The 19,145-nt window shown below is 47.4% G+C and overlaps 2 protein-coding genes across 2 annotated transcripts in view; one reads left to right on the top strand and one right to left on the bottom strand.

Moving 5' to 3' along the window:
• The window catches only part of LOC144484577 (uncharacterized), a 172,591-nt gene that overhangs the window by 134,186 nt on the left and 19,260 nt on the right, over positions 1–19,145 (top strand). The gene's annotated exons all lie outside the window — the stretch shown is intronic.
• Positions 2,703–5,970, bottom strand: LOC144484569 (uncharacterized). Its single transcript, XM_078203056.1, has 3 exons — positions 5,563–5,970; positions 5,187–5,478; positions 2,703–3,124 (listed from the first exon to the last, which is right to left on the bottom strand). Exons 1-3 carry the CDS (start codon positions 5,968–5,970, stop codon positions 2,703–2,705), a joined length of 1,122 nt encoding a protein of 373 aa, XP_078059182.1.

The following is a 19,145-nucleotide window of genomic DNA, read 5'->3' as shown; positions in this document are numbered from 1 at the left end:
GTGTACGTGCGTTGTTGAGGGTGTGTGTGTGTGAGTGTACGTGATTTGGTGAGGTTGTGTGTGTATGGATGTGAGTTGGTGAGGGTGTGTGTGTGCGTGGACGCGAGTTGGCGAGGGTGTGTGTGTGAGTGTACATGAGTTTGTGAGGGAGTGTGTGTGAGGGTACATGAGTCGATGAGGGCGAGTGTGAGTGTTCGTGAAATGGGAAGGGTGTGTGTGTGTGAGTGTACGTGAATTGGTGAGGATGTGTGTTTGTGTGTACCCGAGGTGTTGAGGGTGTCTGTGTGTGTGAGTGTACGCGGGTTGGTGAGGGTGTGTGTGTGTCCATGAGTTGGTGAGGGTGTGTGGGTGTGAGTGTACTTGAGTTGTTGAGGGTATGTGTGTGTGTTTATGTGAGCTGGTGGGGGTGTATGTGTGAGTCGACGCGAGTTGGTGCGCGTGTGTGTGTGAGTGTACGTGAGTTGGTGAGGGTGTGTGTGAGTGTACACGAGTTGGTGAGGGTGTGTGTGTGCGTTTATGCGAGTTGGTGAGGGTGTGTGAGTGTGCGTGAGTTGGTGAGGGTGTGTGTGTGTTTGAGGGTGCGTGAGTAGGTGAGGGTGTTTGTGTGAACGTACGTGAGTTGGTGAGGGTGTGTGTGTGAGTGTACGTGAGTTGGTGAGGGTGTGTGTGTGAGTGTACGCGAGTTGGTGAGGGTGTGTGTGTGAGTGTACGCGAGTTGGTGAGGGTGTGTGTGTGTTTGTATGTGAGTTGGTGAGGGTGTGTTTGTGAGTGCACGTGAATTGGTGAGGGTGTGTGTGTGTGTGTACGTGAGTTGGTGATTGTGTGTGTCTGAGTGTACATGAATTGGTGAGGATGTGTGTGTGTGTGTGTGTACCCGGGTTGGTGAGGGTGTGTGTGTGAGCGTGCGCGGATTGGTGAGGGTGCGTGTGAGTGTCTGTGAGTTCGTGAGGGTGTGTGTGTGCATGTGTGTGTGTACGTGAGCTGGTGAGGGTGTATGTGTGAGTCTAAGCGAGTTGCTGAGGGTGTGTGCGTGAGTGTACGCGAGTTGGTGAGGGTGTGTGTGTGAGTCTAAGCGAGTTGGTGAGGGTGTGTGTGTGAGTGTACGCGAAATGGCGAGGATGTGTGTGTGTGAGGGTACATCAGTTGGTGAGGTTGTTTGTGTGAGTGTACTTGAATTGGTGAGGGTGTGTGTGTGTGTACGGGAGTTGTTCAGGGTGTGTGTGTGTGAGTGTACGTGCGTTGGTGAGGGTGTGTGTATAAGTGCACACGAGTTTGTGGGGGTGTGTGTGTGAGTGTACGTGAGTTGGTGAGGGTGTGCTTGTGTGAGTGTACGCGAGTTGTTGAGTGTGTGTGTGTGAGTGTACGCGAGTTGGTGATGGTGTGTTTGTGTATGTGAGGGAATGTGAGTTGGTGAGGGTGTTTGTGTGAGTGTAATTGATTTGATTCATCTGATTCACTGATGTCCTTTCGGGAAGGAAATCTGCTGTCCTTACCTGGTCTGGTCTACACGTGACTCCAGAGCCACAGCAATGTGGTTGACTCTTAACTGCCCTCCAAGGGCAACTGGGGATGTGCAATAAATGCTGGCCCAGCCAGCGGCGCCGAAGTCCCACGAATAAGTAAATTAAACACTCACATTTACGAGGTATTTAAACGGCTGAATTTTCTCAAACATATCTCCCAAAACCGGGGCACTCGAAACTGCCCGATCGAAAAATTTGCACTTTGCTCATTCTCCTAACATTGAAAGTTTCAGAACGTCCGCCAGAGGACTCACTGGTTACAAACTCCTCGCTGCTCAGAAATGAAAATACAAAGAAATAACACCAACACTGTCAGCTGCCTTTGCTGCTTTTGCTCTGATTCACGTTGACTGTCATTTGTTATTGGGCATGTTATTCTCTCGTCCGGCATTTGTTGGATCTGCAGCGCAGTGGGAGGGGCAACGTCTTCCCCAAAAGTGGGTGTTTCCGTCTGCAGAGTTACAGACACGGCGTGCGTCATGTAAAACGGTTTCCGTCTGAACCTTTTCATTATATTGCTTTACATTGAGTATCTCCTTCTCAGGAGAACTCCCTCCACCCACCATCCCGCCCCCCACCCCACCCCACCCACCACCTCCCAGCCGCTTTAAAATATATCAAATAATGCAACAATTTATGGACTGAATATGATAAATGCGAGAGACCAAATCTCCCCAGCTGGCTGGATTGTTCAGATAGGTGGATGAGAGAAATGCAATACTGTGGTGAACCATAGTTGGTTACCACTATGAGTGCTGAGCCATGGATGGTCAGCACTATGGGGTTTGTAGATATGTTACTGTAATTACTGTTGGTGTTAGGGTTGGGCTGTTCTACCTGTTGATATTGTTCTGTGTTACACTCCAGTTGGCTCCGCCTACCAGGGGAAGTATAAAGGTCACTGCACTGTCTGGAGACCCTTTAGTCTGGGATTGTATTGTGTATAGTGTGCTCCATTCTTGTCAGTAATAAAAGCCTTTATTTCCCGGGTACATTCTAGCCTCCCGAGTGATTTAATCGCGCATCAAATACTATAACTAACAGACATGCAACTCAGTTCACGTACAATGAAAACGCTGTTGCTGTTTAACCTATAGCAAATCAGAAGTAAATATTATTTTAATGACTCAAAGGAGAGAAAGAACTCATGGGTCAGATGCAGAAATGGATTTTACACTTTCAGATTCCATATTTGTCCATCACGTCCACGCTCTCTCCCTTCACCTCCATGTACCTGGAGAGGAACGTCAGTACGTCAGCCGCAGGGACGCGGGGGTTATTCATTTGGAACGTGATAATCCGTTTCCATTTGAACGGCATCGTGAACAGGGGCTCCGCTGTCGGGATAGAGAGGGGCCCCTCTTTGCCTTTCTCCTTCAATGCTGTCAGGAACTTGACGCATCCTGACAGGCGTCTGAAGCTGACATCCACGTACGGCTGGTTGCTGTACTCAGCCACAGCGTAGACGTCTGCTGCTTGGAATCCGCAGGACTCGAACAATACCTTCTTCACGAGGTAATCGCGGCCCACAGGCGAGCCTCCTCCCGAAGGCTTCACCCGGATGGTGTTGGGCAGCCCTTGGCCTGTAGCTCTCGGAGCAGCTGCAGCCGGAGCTCGAAAACACTGAGTCTTACTGTACCGGCGTTAGGTCCAAGCCAGGGGCTTGAAACCAGCATAAAGATCCACCAGTAGCAGCAGAGCTCACGTGTTGTCTTCGTCTGTGTAGTCGGTCGTCTGCAGTCTGCTTCTTCAGTCCACAATCCCCATCGAAATTCGATAGCTCTTTGCGAAATCCGAGCCCTTGGCTTTGATCATGCATTTGATCTTAGCCAAAAGGCCGAGAAGTCTGATTTGCGTAATATAAGCTTGTGAAATACAAACTGAGACAAATTTTAGTGCAATAATGAAGTCACGACAGACTGGACCCCGACTAACGTGAGCAACGCCATGGTCACCCTTTATTCAGGATAGTAACGACTGGGATTAAGCAGCGTACAGAAAAAAATCAGATATGTTGTCATAAAATCAGAAACACGATCGAAAACACAGACCGGGACTAGTTTAACATGCACGTAAACAGGGTTCATTTGAATACTTTTTGAGGCAGAGTGTGTTTCATGTAATGTCAGCAATCACGGTTCCATTGCGATCTAGTGACCAAACTTTGCCAATACAGTTGCTATTTCTGCTTTTTCAAACGATTGCATGGTATGCAGCCCTTATTTTTTGGTGATGTCTAATTCCATGATCTATTGTATTACAATGGCATTTCAGAGGATAGTTAAGAGTCAATCACATTGCTCTGAGCCTGGTGTCGCACATAGTCCAGGGTAGATAAGGATGGAATGTTTCTTCAAAAGGTGCATGAAGAATCAGATGCGTTTTAGCACCAAGTTTCATGGTCATCGTTACTGAAATAGGCGTTCACTGGCATTTATATATCCCACGATCTGTGGGATTTGGGCACATGCCATTAGGCAATGAGACTGGGCTTCGGAATTACTAGCCAGTGACATTATCACGACATCACTGTCTCCCCTTTACACATAATAATTGGATGTTTACGGTACAGAAAAAGGCTATTCGGCTCATCGTGAATGTGCTGGCCCTGTACTGGAGTAATTTATCCAATATCCCTGTTTATACCCGGAGCCTTGTTTAGTTCTCCTTTTCGGATAATAATCCCTTTTTGAAGGTATCAATTGACCCTGCCTCCAACACACTGTCAAGCAGCCCATTCCAGATCTGAACCACTGAGTGTGTTGTAAAGTTGCTGCTCATGTCTCCTTGCTACTTCAATCTGTGTGGAGTTTGCACATTCTCCTCGTGTCTGCGTGGGTTTCCTCCGGGTGCTCCGGTTTCCTCCCACAGTCCAAAAATGTATGGGCCTAATTTGCCCTTAGTGTCCTGAGATGCGTAGATTAGAGGGATTAGTGGATAAATATGTAGGGATATCGGGGTAGGGCCTTGGTGGGATTGTGGTCAGTGCAGACTCGATGGGCCGAATGGTCTCTTTCTGTACTGTAGGGTTTCTATGATTCTACTCTGTGCCCTCTGAATCTTGATTCTCCACCAATGGGAACAGTTCCTCCTTATCTACTCTGTTGTTCACGATTTTGAATACCTCCAGCATACAACCTATCGACATGCTCCTCAAGGAAAACAGCAGCAGCTTCTCCTGTCTATCTTCATAATTGAAAGTTATCATCTCTCGAACCATTTTCGTGACTATCTGCTGCATCAACCCCAATGACGTCACATTATTTCTGAAGTGTACTGCCCAGAATTGGAACTGAGGCTTTAGATCAGGGCAAGCCAGTGCTTTCTACAGGTTTAACATAAATTCCTTGCTTCTGCATTCTATCCTATTGATAAAGCTCTTTATTAAAGGATGCATTGAGCATTCTCTTAACCACAGTGCCACCGTGCCGCCCGAGTGGAAATGTGCTCTCCCTTGCTCAAATAACATCAGCCCACTTGAAGGAAAGCTGTGAGACCAGGCAGTCAGCAGAGAGAAGCCCTCTGAAGCTCCTACTTTACCAACTGTCAGAGTGAACATGGTTCAGTCCTGGATGTAATTAACAGCAGAATCCAACTCCTGTAATCACTTGTGAACTTGCTGGTGTCTCAGCAAGTGGGACAACCGTTTAAATCTATTCCCACACTCAGAGCAGCTGAATGGTCTCTCCCCGGTGTGAACTCGCTGGTGTGTGAGCAGATTGGATATCTGAGTGAATCCCTTCCCACAGTCAGAGCAGGTGAACGGCCTCTCCCAAGTATGAACTCGCTGGTGTGCCAACAGGGTGGGTGAATGACTGAAACCCTTCCCGCACACAGGGCAGGTGAAGGGTGTCTCCCCAGTGTGAACTCGCTGGTGTATTAGCAGTTGAGATGAAGTTCTAAATCTCTTCCCACAGTAAGAGCAGCTGAACGGTCTGTCCTCAGTGTGAATGCGCTGGTGGCCCATCAGGGTCGGAGAGCTTTTGAAGCAACGCCCACAGTCTGAACATTTAAACAGTCTCTCATTCGTGTGGGTGACACGGTGTGTCTGCAGGGTGGATGAATGACTGATTCCCTTCCCACACACACAGCAGGTGAACGGCCTCTCTCCAGAGTGAACTCGCTGGTGCCTCCACAGGGTGGAACGATCACTGAATCCTTTCTCACAGTCTGAGCAGGCGAAAGGCCTCTCCCCGGTGTGAACTCGCTGGTGTGTCAGCAGGCTGGATAACTGAATGAATCCTTTCTCACACATACAGCAGGTGAAAGGCCTCTCCCCAGAGTGAACTCGCTGGTGTCTCAGCAGGGTGGCTGATATACTGAATCCCTTCCCACACACGGAGCAGGTGAACGGCCTGTCCCCAGTGTGAACTCGTCGATGTGTGTCCAGTGCAGATGGGCACTGGAATCCCTTCCCACAGTCCCCACACTTCCATGTTTTCTCCATGGTGCTGGTATCTTCCTGACAATCAATTGATTCCTTGTCCACATACAGAACATGTCTACAGTTTCTCCTCGTTGTGAATGGTGTGATGTTTTTTCAGGCTGTGTAACTGTGTAAAGCCATTTCCAGTCAGTTCACTGGATCACTCTCACTCGTGTGTGTGTGTGTTTCGCTGTACTTTTCCAGTCACATTGATGTTTGAAATCTTTTCCCAAAGACAGAACAAACAAACAATTCTTCTCATACATTCAATTGGCAATTATATTCAGGTGACTTTGTGATATCTTGTTGTGACGCTTAGTGTGAGATTTCAGTCTGCAAATTCTCCCCCTCTAAAATCCTGTGAAATGAGATGACAGAAGTTCAGTGCAAGTATACATAGAACATAGAACATTACAGCGCAGTACAGGCCCTTCAGCCCTCGATGTTGCGCCGACCAGTGGTACCAATCTAAAGCCCCTCTAATCTACACTATTCCAATAACATCCATATGTTTATCCAATAACCACTTGAACCCGCTCAACGTTGACGAGTCCACCACTGCTGCAGGCAGGGCATTCCACGCCCTTACTATTTTCTGAGTAAAGAACCTACCTCTAACATCTGTCCTATATCTCTCACCCCTCAATTTAAAGCTATGTCCCCTCGTGCTAGCCAACACCATCCGAGGAAAAAGGCTGTCACTATCCACCCTATCTAATCCTCTGATCATCTTTTATGCCTCTATTAAGTCACCTCTTAACCTTCTTCTCTCTAACGAAAACAACTTCAAGTCCCTCAGCCTTTCCTCATACGATTTTCCCACCATACCAGGCAACATCCTGGTAAATCTCCTCTGCACCCTTTCCAGCACTTCCACATCTTTCCTATAATACGGCGACCAGAACTGTACGCAATACTCCAAATGCGGCCGCACCAGAGTTTTGTACAGTTGCAGCATAACCTCCTGGCTCCGAAACTCAATCCCTCTACCAATAAACGCTAACACACTGTATGCCTTCTTAACAACCCTATCAACCTGGGTGCCAACTTTCAGGGATCGATGCACATGGACACCGAGATCCCTCTGTTCATCCACACGACCAAGTATCTTACCATTAGCCCAGTACTCTGTATTCCTGTTACTCCTTCCAAAGTGAATCACCTCACACTTTTCCGCATTAAACTCCATTTGCCACCTCTCAGCCCAGCTCTGCAGCTTATCTATGTCCCTCTGTAACATGCCACTTCCCTCCGCACTGTCTACAACTCCACCGACTTTAGTGTCATCCGCAAATTTACTAATCCATCCTTCCACGCCCTCATCCAAGTCATTAATAAAAATGACAAACAGCAGTGGCCCCAAAACAGATCCTTGCGGTACACCACGAGTAACTGAACTCCAGGATGAATATTTCCCATCAACCACCACCCTCTGTTTTCTTACAGCTAGCCAATTTCTGATCCAAACCACTAAATCACCCTCGATCCCATGCCTCCGTATTTCCTGCAAAAGCTTACCATGGGGAACCTTATCAAACGCTTTGCTGAAATCCATATACACCACATCAACTGCTTTACCCTCATCCACCTCTTTGGTCACCTTCTCAAAGAACTCAATGAGGTTTGTGAGGCACGACCTACCCTTCACAAAACCGTGATGACTATTCCTAATCAAATTATTCCTTTCTCGGGGATTATAAATCCTATCTTTTTTAATCCTTTCCAATACTTTGCCCACAACAGAATAATACTCACCGGTCTATAATTGCCAGGGTTGTCTCTACTCCCCTTCTTGAACAAGGGGACAACATTTGCTATCCTCCAGCCTTCTGGCACTGTTCCTGTAGACAATGACGACACAAAGATCAAAGCCAAAGGCTCTGCAATCTCCTCTCTAGCCTCCCAGGGAATCCTAGGATAAATCCCATCCGGCCCAGGGGACTTATCTATTTTTACCCTTTCCAGAATTGCTAACCCTCCTCCTTATGAGCATCAATCCCATCCAGTCCAACAGCCTGCATCTCAGTACTCCCCTCAACAACACTGTCCCTCTCCAGTGTGAATAGCGACGAAAAATATTCATTTAGTGCCTCTCCTATCTCTTCAGACTCCACGCACAACTTCCCACTCCTGTCCTTGACTGGCCCTAATCTTACCCTAGTCATTCTTTTACTCCTGACATACCAATAGAAAGCTTTAGGCTTTTCCTTGATCCTACCTGCCAAAGACTTCTCATGTCACCTCCTGGCTCTTCTTAACTCTTTCTTTAGGTCCTTCCTGGCTAACTTGTAACTCTCAAGCGCCCTAACTGAGCCTTCACGTCTCACCTTAACATAAGTCTCCTTCTTCCTCTTCACAAGAGATTCAACCTCCTTAGTAAACCACGGTTCCCTCACACGACTACTTCCTCCCTGCCTGACAGGTACATATTTATCAAGGACGCGTAGTAGCTGTTCCTTGAACCAATTCCACGTTATAATTGTGCCCATCCCCTGCAGTTTCCTTCCCCAACCTATGCCAGCTAAATTTCGCCTAATCGCATCATAATTTCCTTTCCCCCAGCTACAACTCTTGCCCTTTGGTATATACCTATCCTTGTCCATTGCTAAAGTAAACGTGATCGAGTTGTGGTCACTGTCACCAACGTGTATTGGACTGATATTCAAAACAGACAACTCTAGTTTCCATGGAACATTCTTTGCTCTCTCATTCCCTAAAAGAGGCAAATTTTCCTCCCAGACATTCTCCCCCCATTGTCATACTGCTGTACTGAATATGATGTGGAGTTGCCGGCAATACACTGGGGTAGTCACAGTAAGTAGTCTCACAACACCAGGTTATAGTCCAATAGGTTTATTTGGTAGCATGAGCTTTCAGAGCACTGCCCTTTATCAGGTAAGTGCACTCACCTGATGAAGGGGCTGCGATCCGAAAGCTCGTGCTACCGAATAAATCTGTTGGACTTTAACCTGGTGTTGTGAGACTACTTACTCTGCTGTACTGAATACACACCCTCCCAATTCTCCTGAAGGTGCTGATTCAGGCTGATTGACAGACCCATGCTCACTGCTTCCTGTCCAGTACAAAGAGACCTGAAAATCTTCATGCAGGCGGCGAGCCAATGTCCATATTATTGGACATATTATTTGATCAGCGATAGAAAGGAGATATGAGGAACAATCTTATTCAGATAATCAGTGGTAAGGACCTGACCTCACTGCTTCTGAGCATGGTGGAATCAGAAATGATCAATGATTTGAAAAATAAATCAGATAGGCGTGGAGGAATTAAAAAGGGAACAGAGTTATGGAGGGGAAATGGGACTGAGTGGATTGATGTACAGAGAGTCAGCATGGACTTCTTCCAACTATCACTGGAATATATACAAAACTTCAGGAAACGTTGTGGAAGACATGCCCTGTCTCCATCAACGGTGATGAAGTGGAAATGGTCGAGAGCTTCAAGTTTTTAGGTGTTCAGATCACAACAACCTGTCCTGGTCCCTCCATGCTAATTCTTTAATTAAGAAAGCCCACCAATATCTCTACTTTCTCAGGTGGGAGAGCAGGGAGACCACCGGTATCCCTGACGACAACACCTGCAAAAGATGCAATCAGCTGCAGCTGCTAGCAAAGCGTGTTAGGGAACTGGAGCAGGAGCTTGATGACCTCCATCTAATTCGGGAGAATGAGGAGTTTATAGACAGTAGCTTCAGGGAGATAGTTACACCTAAGCAGAGCACAGGAAATTGGGTTACTGTAAGGAGAGGAAATGGCACTGTGAAAGGACACGCAGAGCAGGATTCCCCTGTGGCCATACCCCTCCACAACAGGTATACTGAATTGGATACTGTTGTGGGAGATGCTTTACCTGGGAGAAGCTGCGACAGCCGGAACTCTGATGAGTCTGGTTCTACAGCACAAAAGGATGGGAGGAAGAAAAGGAGAGCAGTAGTGATAGGGGACTCGATGGTCAGAGGTACGGACAGGAGGTTCTGTGGTCGGGACAGAGACTCCCGCATGGTTTGTTGCCTCCCGGGTGCCAAGGTCAGCGATGTCTCTGATCGCGTGCACAGCGTTCTAAAGTGGGAAGGTGATCAGCCAGATGTCGTGGTACACATCGGTACCAATGACGTAGGAAGGAGGAGTGAGGAGGTCCTAAAGAGTGAGTACAAAGAGCTTGGAAGGAAGTTAAAAAGCAGGACCACGAGGGTAGTAATCTCAGGATTGCTACCTGAGCCACATGCCAGTGAGGGCAGGAGTAGGATGCTTGGGTGGATGAACACGTGGCTGAGGAACTGGTGCAGGGGTCAGGGTTTCCGATTCTTGGATCATTGGGACCTCTTCTGGGGCAGGTGGGACCTGTACAAGAGAGACGGGTTACACCTAAACTACAAGAGGACCAATATACTTGCAGGGAGGTTTGCTAGTGTTATTGGGGAGCATTTAAACTAGATTTGCAGGGGGATGGGAACCAGAGTACCAGAGCAGATAGTGGAGCAGGGGTAAAAAGACAGGTTAGTTCAAGCAAAATCACAAATGGAAGGGTAGAGTGTGGTGGAAATAATCTTTTGAGGTGTGTCTATTTCAATGCCAGGAGTATTATGGGGAAGGCAGATGAGTTGAAGGCGTGGATAGACACATGGAAATATGACGTTATAGCCATTAGTGAAACTTGGCTACAGGAGGGGCAGGACTGGCAGCTCAATGTTCCAGGGTTCCAATGTTTCAGGCGGGATAGAGGCAGAGGGATAAAAGGTGGGGGGAGGGGGGGGGGGAGGGTGGCATTATTGGTCTGGGAAAATGTTACAGCGGTACTCAGGCAGGATAGATTAGGGAGCTTGTCTACAGAGGCCCTATGGGTGTAGCTGAGAAGCAGGAAAGGTATGACCACATTAATGGGGTTGTATTATAGACCACCCAATAGTCAGCGAGAATTGGTGGAGCAAATCAGCGGAGAGATAGCTGACAACTGCATGAAACACAAAGTTGTGATAGGAGGGGATTTTAATTTTCCACATATAGATTGGGACTCGCATACTGTTAAAGGTTTAGACGGGGTAGAGTTAGTAAAATGTGTTCAGGAGAATTTTCTGCATCAGTATATCGAGGTGCCAACTAGAGAGGATGCGATATTGGATCTCGTATTGGGAAATGAGTTAGGGCAGGTGATGGATGTGAGTGTGAGGGAACACTTTGGATCCAGTGATCATAATGCCATTAGTTTCAACCTGATCATGGATAAGGATAGATCTGGTCCTCGGGTTGAAGTTCTGAACCGGAAAAAGGCCAAATTTGACGAAATGAGAAGGGATCTGGGAAGTGTGGATTGGCACAGGCTGTTCTCTGGTAAGGATGTAAATGGAAAGTGGGAGGCCTTCAAAGGAGAAATTTTGAGAGTGCAGAGTTTGTATGTTCCTGGCAGGATTAAAGGCAAAGTAAATAGGAATAAGGAACCTTGGTTCTCGAGGGAGAGTGTAACACTGATTAAGAGGAAGAGAGATTTGTATGAAATGTACAGGCAGCAAGGAACAGATCAGATGCTCGAGGAGTATAAAAAGTGCAAGAAGCTACTTAAGAGGGAAATCAGGAAGGCTAAAATAATTCATGAGGTTGCTTTGGCAGACAGAGTGAAGGAAAATCCAAAGAGCTTCTACAGGTATGTCAGGATCAAAAGGATAGTGAGGGATAAAATTGGTCCTCTTGAAGACCAGAGTGGTAGACTGTGTATGGAACCAAAAGAGATGGGGGAGATACTGAATGGTTTTTTTGCATCCGTATTTACTGAGGAAACGGGCATGGAGTCTACGGAAATAGTACAAACAGGTAGGGAGGTCATGGAACTTTTACAGATTAAAGGGGAGGAGGTGCTCGCTGTCGTGAGGCAAATCAGAGTGGATAAATCCCCAGTACCAGACAGTGTGTTCCCACGGACCTTGAGGGAAGCTAGTGCTGAACTTGCAGGGGCCCTGGCAGACATATTTAAAATGTCAGTATTCACGGGGGAGGTGCCGGATGATTGGAGGGTGGCTCATGTTGTTCCGTTGTTTAAAAATGGTTCCAAAAGAAATCCGGGAAATTATAGGCCAGTAGGTTTGACGTCGGTGGTGGGCAAGTTATTGGAAGGTGTGATAAGGGATAGGATCTACAAATATTTGGATTGACAGGGACTGATTAGGGAGAGTCAACATGGCTTTGTGCGTGGTAGGTCATGTTTGACCAATCTATTAGAGTTTTTCGAGGAGGTTACCAGGAAAGTGGATGAAGGGAAGGCGGTGGATGTTGTCTACCTGGATTTCAGCAAGGCCTTTGACAAGGTCCCTCATGGGAGGTTAGTGAGGAAGTTTCAGTCGCTGGGTATACATGGGGAGGTAGTAAATTGGATTAGACACTGGCTCAATGGAAGAAGCCAGAGAGTGGTTGTGGAGGATTGCTTCTCTGAGTGGAGGCCTGTGACTACTGGTGTGCCGCAGGGATCGGTGTTGGGTCCATTGTTGTTTGTCATCTATATCAATGATCTGGATGATAATGTGGTAAATTGGATCAGCAAGTGTGCTGATGATACAAAGATTGGAGGTGCAGTGGACAGTGAGGAAGGTTTTCAGAGCTTGCAGGTGGATTTGGACCAACGAGAAAAATGGGCTGAGAAATGGCAAATGGAATTTAATGCAGACAAGTGTGAGATATTGCACATTGGAAGGAGAAACCAAAGAAGAACGTACAGGGTAAATGATCGGACTCTGAAGAGTGCAGTTGAACAGAGGAATCTGGGAAGACAGGTACAGAATTCCCTAAATGTGACGTCACAGGTGGATAGTGTCGTAAAGAGTGCCTTTGGTACATTGGCCTTTATAAATCGGAGTATCGAGTATAAAAGTTGGAGTGTTATGGTCAGGTTATATAAGGCATTGGTGAGGCCGAATTTGGAGTATTGTTTACAGTTTTGGTCACCTTGTCACAGGAAGGATGTAAATAAGGTTGAAAGAGTGCAGAGAAGCTTCACAAGGATGTTGCCGGGACTTGAGAAGCTGAGTTACAGAGAGAGATTGACCCACACACAAACTGTGATGCTCACTGACCCACACACACAGTGATGCACACTTATGAACACACACACAGTGATGCTCACTGACCCACACACACACACGCGCACAGTGATGCTCACTGACCCAAACACACACACAGTGATACACACTGACACACACACAAACACATACAGTGATCCACACTGACCACAAACACACAGTGATCCACATTGGCCCACACACACACAGTGATACACACTCACACAGTGATACACGCTGACCCAGACACACACAGTGATCCACACTGACACACATACACACAGTGATACACACACACACACAAACACGCAGCGATACACACTCACACACACACACACACAGTGATGCATACTGACGCACACACAAACAGTGATGTCCACTGACCCACACACATACAGTGATACACACTGACCGACACACGCACAGTGATGCACACTGACACACACACACAGTGAAGCACATTGGCCCCCCCACACACACAGTGATGCGCACTGACCCACACACACACAGTGTTCCACACTGACCCACACACACACAGTGTTCCACACTGATACACATACACACAGTGATACACACTGACACACACACACACAATGATGCCCACTGAACCACACACACACAGTGATACATATTGACACACACACACACACACAGTGATGCACACTGAACCACAGACACACACGCACAGTGATACACACTGACCCATACACACACAGTGATGCACCCTTACAAACACACACACACAGTGATACACACTGACCAACACACACACAGTGATACACACTGACCCACACACACACAGTAATCCACACTGTCCCACACACACACAGGGATACGCACTGAACCACACACACACACAGTGATGCTCACTGACACACACACACACACACACACACACACAGTGATCCACACTGACCCAGACACACACAGTGATGCACACTGAACCACACACACACAGTGATGCACACTGACCCACACACACACTGTGATACACACTGACCTACACACGCACAGTGATGCACACTGAGTCACACACACACAGTGATGCACACTGACCCAAACAGTCACAGTGATGCACACTGACAAACACACACAGTGATACACACTGACAAACACACACACACACAACGTGATCTACACTGACCCAGACACACACAGTGATGCACACTGAACCACACGCACACAGTGATGCACACTGAACCACACACACACAGTGATGCACACTGAACAACAAACACAGAATGATGCACTCTGACACACGCACACACAGTGATGCACACAGACCCACACACTCACAAGTAATACACACTGACGCAAACACTCACAGTGATGCACACTGACCCACACAAACACAGTGATGCACACTGACCCACACACACACAGTGATACGCACTGACCCACACACACACAGTGATACACACTGACCCCCACACACACAGTGATGCACACTTACAAACACACACACATTGATGCACACTGACCCACACACACAGTGATCCACGCTAACTCGCACACACACAGTGATGCACACTGACACACACACACACAGTGATACATACTGACACACACACACACACTGATGCACACTGAACCACAAACACACACACTGATACACACTGACCCAAACACACACAGTGATACACTTTGACCCAAACACACACAGTGATACACACTGACCCACACACACACAGTGATACACAGTGACACATAAACACACAGTGATGCACACTGACACAAACACACACAGTGATCCTCACTGAGCCACACACACACAGTGATGGACAGTGACCCACACACAGACAGTGATGCACACTGACCCAGACACACACATTGATGCTCACTGACCCACATACACACAGTGATCCACACTGACCCACACACACACAGTGATGCGCACTGACACACAAACACACAGTGATACACACTGACAGACACACACACACATAGTGATGCACACTGACGCACACACAAACAGTGATGCACACTAACCCACACACACACAGTGATACACACTGACCCACACACACACAGTGAAGCACACTGGCCCACACACACAGTGATGCACACTGACCCACACACACACAGTGATGCACACTGACCCCCACACACACAGTGATGCACACTGACCCACACAGACAGTGATCCACACTGACCCACACACACACAGTGATCCACACAGACATACATACACACACAGTGATACACACTGACACAAACACACAGCGATACACGCTGACACACACACACACACACACATTGATGCATAATGACACACACAAACAGTGATGCACACTGACCCACACACACAGTGTTACACACTGACACACACACACACACAGTGATGCACACTGACCCACACACACACAGTGATACACACTGACACACGTACAGTGATACACACTGACACACACATACACACAGTCATGCACACTGACACACGTACAGTGATACACACTGACACACACATACACACAGTGATGCACACTGACACACACACACAGTGATGCACACTGATCCACACACTTACAGTGATACTCACTGACACACACATACACACAGTGATAAACACTGATGCACACACACAGTGATACACACTGACACATACAAACAGTGATACTCACTGACCCACACACACACACAGACGCACACACACACACACACACACACACACAGTGATACACACTGACACACGCGCACACACACAATGATACACACTGACCCACGCACACACACAGTGATGCACACTGACACACACACAAGCACAGTGATGCACACTGACACACACACACACAATGATACACACTGACACACACACGTGCACACACACAGTGATACATACTGACCACACACAAACAGTGATACACACTGACACACACACACTGTGATACACACTGCCCCACACACACGCACAGTGATGCATACTGACACACACACACAGTGATGCAGACTGAACCACACACACACAGTGATACACACTGACACACACACACACACACACACAGTGATACACACTGACTCACACAGATGCACACTGACGCACACACGGTGATACACACTGACACACAACACACACAGTGATACATACTAACCCTCACACACACAGTGATGCACACTCAAACACACACACACACACACACACACACACACACACAAACAGAGTGATACACACTGACCCACACACACACAGTGATGCACACTGATCCACACACACACAGTGATAAACACTGAAACACACACACACACACAGTGATGCAGACTGATCCACACACACTCAGTAATGCAAACTGAACCACACACACACACAGTCAGAGTAATACACACTGACCCCCCACACACAGTGATGCACACTGATACATACACACACAATGATACACACTGACACACACACGTGCACACACACAGTGATACACACTGACCACACACAAACAGTGATACACATTGACACACACACACTGTGATACACACTGACACACACACGCACAGTGATGCATACTGACACACACACACAGTGATACACACTGACACACACACACACACAGTGATACACACTAACACACACAGTGATGCACACTGACCCACACACAGTGATGCACACTGACACACACACACACACACACACACACAGTGTCACACACTGACACACACACACACAGTGATACACACTGACACACTTACAGATACACACTGACACACATACACACAGTGATGCACACTGACACACACACACACACAGTGTCACACACTGACACACACACGCACAGTGATACACACTGACACACTTACAGATACACACTGACACACACATACACACAGTGATACTCACTGACACACACATACACACAGTGATAAACACTGATGCACACACACAGTGTTACACACTGACACATACAAACAGTGATACTCACTGACCCACACACATACACAGTGAAGCACACTGACACACACACACACACACACACACAGTGATACACACTGACACACACACACACACACAGTGATGCAGACTGATCCACACACACTCAGTAATGCAAACTGAACCACACACACACAGTCATAGTAATAGACACTGACCCCCACACACACAGTGATGCACACTGATACATACACACACAGTGATACACACTGACACACACACGTGCACACACACAGTGATAAACACTGACCACACACAAACAGTGATACACACTGACACACACACACAGTGATACACACTGCCCCACACACACGCACAGTCATGCATACTGACACACACACACAGTGATGCAGACTGACCCACACACACACAGTGATACACACTGACACACACACACGCACACACACACACACACACACACAATGATACACACTGACCCACACACACTCAGTAATGCACACTGACCCACACACACACACAGTGGTACAGTAATACAGACTGAATCACACACACATTTTAAGGAACTATTGATAAGGCTGCAGGATAGGCATGTGCCCGTAAAAAGGAAAGATAGGAAAGGTAGCATTCGAGAGCCGTGGATAACCAGGGAAATTGAGGATCTGATTAAAATGAAAAGGGAGGCGTACGTTAAGTACAGGCAACTGAAAACAGATGGAGCTCTGGAGGAATACAGAGAGAGTAGGAAAGAACTCAAACGGGGAGTTAGAAGGGCAAAAAGAGGTCACGAGATGCTCCTGGCAGGCAGGATTAAGGAGAATGCTAAGGCATTCTATTCATACGTTAGGAACAAAAGAGTTGTCAGGGAGAAAATCGGACCTCTCAGGGACAAAGGAGGGGAATTATGCTTAGAACCCAAGGGAATAGGGGAGATCCTAAATGAATACTTTGCATTGGTATTCACGAAGGAGAGGGGCGTGTTAACCGGGAGTGTCTCGGAGGGAGGTGTTGACCCGTTAGAGAAAATCTCCATTACAAGAGAGGAAGTGTTAGGTTTTTTAGGGAACATTAAAACTGACAAAGCCCCAGGGCCTGATGGCATCTATCCTCGACTGCTCAAGGAGACGAGAGATTAAATTGCTGGGCCTCTGACGGAAATCTTTGTCGCTTCTTTGGACACGGGTGAGGTCCCTGAGGATTGGAGGATAGCGAATGTGGTCCCGTTGTTTTAGAAGGGTAGCAGGGATAACCCAGGAAATTATAGGCCGGTGAGCTTGATGTCCGTGGTAGGGAAGTTGTTGGAGAGGATTCTTAGAGACAGGATGTATGTGCATATAGAACGGAACAATCTCATTTGTGACAGACAGCATGGTTTTGTAAGAGGGTGGTCGTGCCTTACAAATTTGGTGGAGTTTTTTGAGGAAGTGAGAAAAATGGTTGATGAAGGAAGGGCCGTGGATGTCGTCTATATGGATTTCAGTAAGGCATTTGACAAAGTCCCACATGGCAGGTTGGTTAAGAAGGTTAAGGCTCATGGGATACAAGGAGAAGTGGCTAGATGGGTGGAGAACTGGCTTGGCCATAGGAGACAGAGGGTAGTGGTCGAAGGGTCTTTTTCCGGCTGGAGGTCTGTGACCAGTGGTGTTCCGCAGGGCTCTGTACTGGGACCTCTGCTATTTGTGATATACATAAATGATTTGGAAGAAGGTGTAACTGGTGTAATCAGCAAGTTTGCGGATGACACGAAGATGGCTGAACTTGCGGATAGTGAAGAGTATTGTCGGGCAATACAGCAGGATATAAATAGGCTGGAAAATTGGGCGGAGAGGAGGCAGATGGAGTTTAATCCGGAGAAATGCGAAGTGATGCATTTTGGAAGAAATAATGCAAGGAGGAGTTATACAATAAATGGCAGAGTCAGCAGGAGTATAGAAACACAGAGGGACCGAGGTGTGCAAGTCCACAAATCCTTGAAGGTGGCAACACAGGTGGAGAAGGTGGTGAAGAAGGCATATGGTATGCTTGCCTTTATAGGACGGGGTATAGAATATAAAAGCTGGAGTCTGATGATGCAGCTGTATAGAACGCTGGTTAGGCCACATTTGGAGTACTGCGTCCAGTTCTGGTCGCCGCACTACCAGAAGGACGTGGAGGCGTTAGAGAGAGTGCAGAGAAGGTTTACCAGGATGTTGCCTGGTATGGAGGGTCTTAGCTATGAGGAGAGATTGGGTAAACTGGGGTTGTTCTCCTTGGAAAGACGGA

The sequence above is a fragment of the Mustelus asterias genome, unplaced genomic scaffold, assembly GCF_964213995.1.
Source record: "Mustelus asterias unplaced genomic scaffold, sMusAst1.hap1.1 HAP1_SCAFFOLD_116, whole genome shotgun sequence".
NCBI classification, from domain to species: Eukaryota; Metazoa; Chordata; class Chondrichthyes; order Carcharhiniformes; family Triakidae; genus Mustelus; species Mustelus asterias.
The sequence above is the reverse complement of the archived record's forward strand: the minus strand, read 5'-3'. Positions and strand labels throughout refer to the sequence as shown.